The following is a 4401-nucleotide window of genomic DNA, read 5'->3' on the forward strand; positions in this document are numbered from 1 at the left end:
TGTGTGTGTGTGTGTGTGTGTGTGTGTGTGTGTGTGTGTGTGTGTGTGTGGGGGGGGGGTGTTAGGAGCTCTAGCTGTGGTTTTCTTGATTCTTGAAGTCAATCCGATGCACATGGGATTATTGGTTGTACATATGTTCAAGCAAGTCAACAAATCCTACAAAATTGGTGGTCAATTAGAGTAACTGAACCATCTGTGATATCGGTACTTTTTGTTATGTCTAGGTCAATTCATATCCTTCGTCTACTAATTGTATAGATCTGTGATGTATTTCTCTGCTATATAAATAACTTGCAGCAATAAACCTGGGACAAGCAAGCATGCTTTTTATATAATAAATACAAGTTTGAATTTAGATTTGTATCTATACATATGTTCCAATAATATTTCCATCCTTTATATCTATTAGGGTTTGCAGATTTTTGGAACCCTACTAGAACGACCTGTGATCAATACTCTGTTTTGCAAAAATTACACAAAACTCCTTACAATGTTTGAAATGGAAATCAACTTTTGTAAGAAGATCTATCTCAGTCAGAGAGAAACGGTAAGTGGCATATGTTGATATATATTGATTGTGTTGCATTTGTGTAACAGGTTGGTTTCCTACCTTCATAAAAGGTGAGATACCAGCATAAGGGAAGTGGGTTAAAGTGGACAACTCCTCTGAACACTTCTTCACGGTGTGCTATATAAATTACAAACTGTTTTTATTTTGTAGGCTAAACGTGGAAATAACATGCTCCATAAAAACATGCCTGTTGTTGCTGGAAATTTAAAATGGTCTCAAGAATTAAGAGAAAGATTGATGAAACAAAGGTCATTCTTCAAGCACATTAATCATGAGTAAGTACCATATGCAGTATTAATCCAGTGTTAACTTTTCTGTCCTTGAAGTAAATCTAAACCTGAACCAAAAATGTATATAACAATATATTACAGCAACCAGTCCTTAGATGTGGTGGCTGCATTTGTTGTCTTTTTTCAGGCTCTTCTTCCTTGAACTTCCCAGGAACGCACTTTCTGTAATAGGGTGACAATATTTATGCACCATACTGTATCTATGGAGAAGCATCGTTGTAACCCTTGGCTGATCTCTTGATTTGGTCCACGAATACTTCCCCTTCTCTTCATCTTCCTAACATAGGAGAGAAGTTCTGCAGTCTTTAGGGATAGCTAGAAATAATGTAACGGATAAAAGTGTAGCACAGACAGAGAGCACAGAATGTTATTATCTAACAAGATTTCTTTGAGGATTAGTATATTTTTGTTTTTTTTTTCACTTTACAAAATGTCTTTAATGGTATATTTAACAAACCAAATGGGACCAAATAAGAGAAGTTCATTGTTTAAGTTTACATACCTTTTAACCCATTTGCTGCCGCCAACGTATGCCATACGTCGTTGGCAGCAAGCCCCTGTAAACAGTATAGCCACCGGGACTCTGTTTAACTGTGTAAAGTCTACTGTCTGCTTTACACTAGAAGTGATTCTGGTGGCTGAGCTGCTGCCAGATCGCCTTCAGGGGCCCATGAAGAATGTCTCCCTGCCCTACACCCCTCCTTGCTTCCTGGGCTGCACTGCTTCTCCTGCAGGCCCAGGACCAGCATCACAGGCGTCAGCAGGTAGAGGGGAGAGAGACCGCCCGATCTGCTCCCCAGTGAATGGTGCCAGAAGTGATGCTGATTGCACATCACTTCCGATTCCTTAGCTGCCTGAGGCCTGAGGCCTCAGCAGCTAGAGAAGCCGAGGAAGAAGCTTTTCAAGCCCGATCTAAGATTGAATAGTTTCTTTGAAGGGGAAAGGTGACACTAATATCACCTTAAAGGGTACATGTCACCACTAATATGCTATCACATAGGGGCTTGTGAGTCACCCTATGTAATAGCAATGAAGTTAAGTTAGAAAAAGTGAAAAACAAAAGTAAAATAAAATAAATGTAAACCCATGCATAGTAACATAAACAAGCGTGGTTCGCCTACGTACGAAAACAACGATTCTGCTACACATGTTAGGTGTTGCTGCATGCGCCAGAGTTAGAGCAATAATTGCAGGGCCAATATTCACGGTTAACTCTAAACTGATGACCTATATGGGCTTTTAAAATGTTACCTATGGATAATTTGGGGTGCCAAAATTAACTTGAGTGTAATTTTTACTTAAAATATTGGGTTTGATAAAGAGTTGCGCTTTTACCTCATGTGAGGTAAAAATTTGCAACGGCTGCCATTTTATTCTACAGGGTCTATGCTTTCAGGAAATATATATAACTCTCGGGGGTTTTAAGTAATTTTCAGTCCTAGTTTCTCAAACAAAAACTAAATTCACTGTTAGAATTCCGTTCGTCCAAGAAAAAAATCCATTCTGTTACTTTATTTTTTTTAATTTGACACAATTATTTTTTTGCTTGACCCCATTCATTATTAAAAAACTGGACAAATGTTATGAAAATGATTTGTTCAAACTAAATACTGCTGGTTTATAGCCAGCTTTACTCCCTGTTCTTCATAGCTCAGTCATGAAGATGCAATGGTGGGAGCAGGGGCAAGGCACTTCATGGATCCTAAAACAAGGAGTTACGCTAGGTGTTGTTAAGGACATGAGATAATTGCATATTAACAGATCATCAAGCTGAAAAAACTCAGAGACATAATATTAAGAGGTTACATCTGGAGAACTAAACTTGAGTTCTTGCATATGTGAAAAAAGTTGGAAACAGAATCTTTTTTTTATGTGGTAACCAGCATGCTTTGCTCTCTGATGCCTATTATTTGCGCTCAATGAAGATATTAAAAAGAACAAAGAGAAAAAATGGGAAATTGCATTTATGTCATTACTTAAAAGCACTCTATTGCTGATCTCTTTACCACACATTACAAATTACAGTTCCTCTTTCTTAAAGCTGAACTCAACTTCAACTCAGTTGAAAACTGGTAAATGCACAGATCAAATACATATTTGAGAGCTGTTTTACCTGCTAAAGGATTTGTATTGTTGTACATTGATTCTTAAAATGTAGCCAGGCTGCCAAACAGCAAAGGAACTTTTCTATACTGCAGTTAAGTAAAACACAATTTGTAACTCTGGTTTCCTCCCACACTCCAAAAGACATGCTGGAAGGTTAATTGGCTCCTGACTAAATTGGCCCTCTATGTATGGATATGAGATAGGGACCTTAGAGTATAAGCTCTTTGAGGACAGGGACTGATGCGAATGTGCAGTATATAAAGCTCTGTACATTTTCAGCGCTATATAAATACCAACAATAAATAAATAATAAAATTGTATGAAATACTTGATAATGCAGTAATATATGTTGTATGCTAACCTTGCAGATCTCTAACAAATGATGAAGCTAATCGGGTTTTTGAGAAATACAACAAATTTATAGAACTTTTAGATGCCCATGATGACGAAACGTTCAACAGCTGGACCCAAGATCTCTGTGATTTGTGTGAATCCCACTTAAGTCAGCCAATACTGAAGCATGATGAGCATGGACTGTATGAAACTAATTTTAACTCAAAGGTAATGTTCATCTTTGGCATTTTCAGAGAAGTAGATCAAAATAGTATTACACTCTCCAACTTTTTTTTCAATATTTAATCCAGTGTAATGAATATGTTAGCTCGGGGAAGGGAAGAGGGGAGTGGTTTGCCTTGCTACAGTATGTCTGTGTGTTTGTGGAGACACACAGAAGGGTGGCTCCATAGGACTCTGCAAGGGAACGGAGCCACCCTGAGGATATCAGGACCAGTGCTCAGGGGACCAGCTGATTCTGCAAGAAATTAAAACATTTAACATTTAAGAAGTAGCATCCATTGTAAGTGTTTTAGTCAGCAATTGTTGTAGCTTAGAAACACTTTGACTTTATTATGACTTTAAGTTTAGATATCAACAGTAGTCAAAAGGTTTCTTTCCAGATGAAGAGTATCAGCACTTGTATAGATATTTTCACTCATCTTTTAAAGCATATCTAAACCCAAGAACTTAAATGTAATATTTTGCAGCTTACCAGACCTTCAGTGATGTGTCTGCATTTGTTTTCCTTTTTTTTTTAGGTTTTATTTAATTTAATATGCTACCGGTAACACACTTCCTGTCTTAGTGTCATTCACTCACTGTACTATATCTGTAGAGGAGCAGGGTTATCACCCTAGAACAGGGCGTGCGTTAGAACTACAGAACACTTCTCCTCCGTCTACATAACATAGGGGGAGGTGTTTTATAGTCCACAAAGAGAGCCGGGAACAAGGTTAACTGATATAGGTAAACATATGCAGAGATCACAGGAATAATTGACTGGTATTTTCCCCCCAAACAGATATAACAAAACACTTTCAATTGTATATTAAGTTATTAAGCCCTCAGCGGTTTCTGCATATGTATATATATATATAT

At 37.6% G+C, this 4401-nt stretch overlaps 1 protein-coding gene across 1 annotated transcript in view; it reads left to right on the top strand.

Moving 5' to 3' along the window:
- LOC108800300 (dynein heavy chain 11, axonemal-like) overlaps positions 1-4401 on the top strand; it is a 321998-nt gene that overhangs the window by 43348 nt on the left and 274249 nt on the right. Inside the window, exon 14 of the mRNA XM_018572279.1 lies at positions 3336-3528. Coding sequence (XP_018427781.1) covers positions 3336-3528 — 193 coding nt within the window. The remainder of the gene's footprint in view (positions 1-3335; positions 3529-4401) is intronic.

This window comes from Nanorana parkeri, unplaced genomic scaffold (assembly GCF_000935625.1).
Source record: "Nanorana parkeri isolate BGI_ZX_2015 unplaced genomic scaffold, ASM93562v1 scaffold44, whole genome shotgun sequence".
In the NCBI taxonomy this organism is placed as follows: domain Eukaryota; kingdom Metazoa; phylum Chordata; class Amphibia; order Anura; family Dicroglossidae; genus Nanorana; species Nanorana parkeri.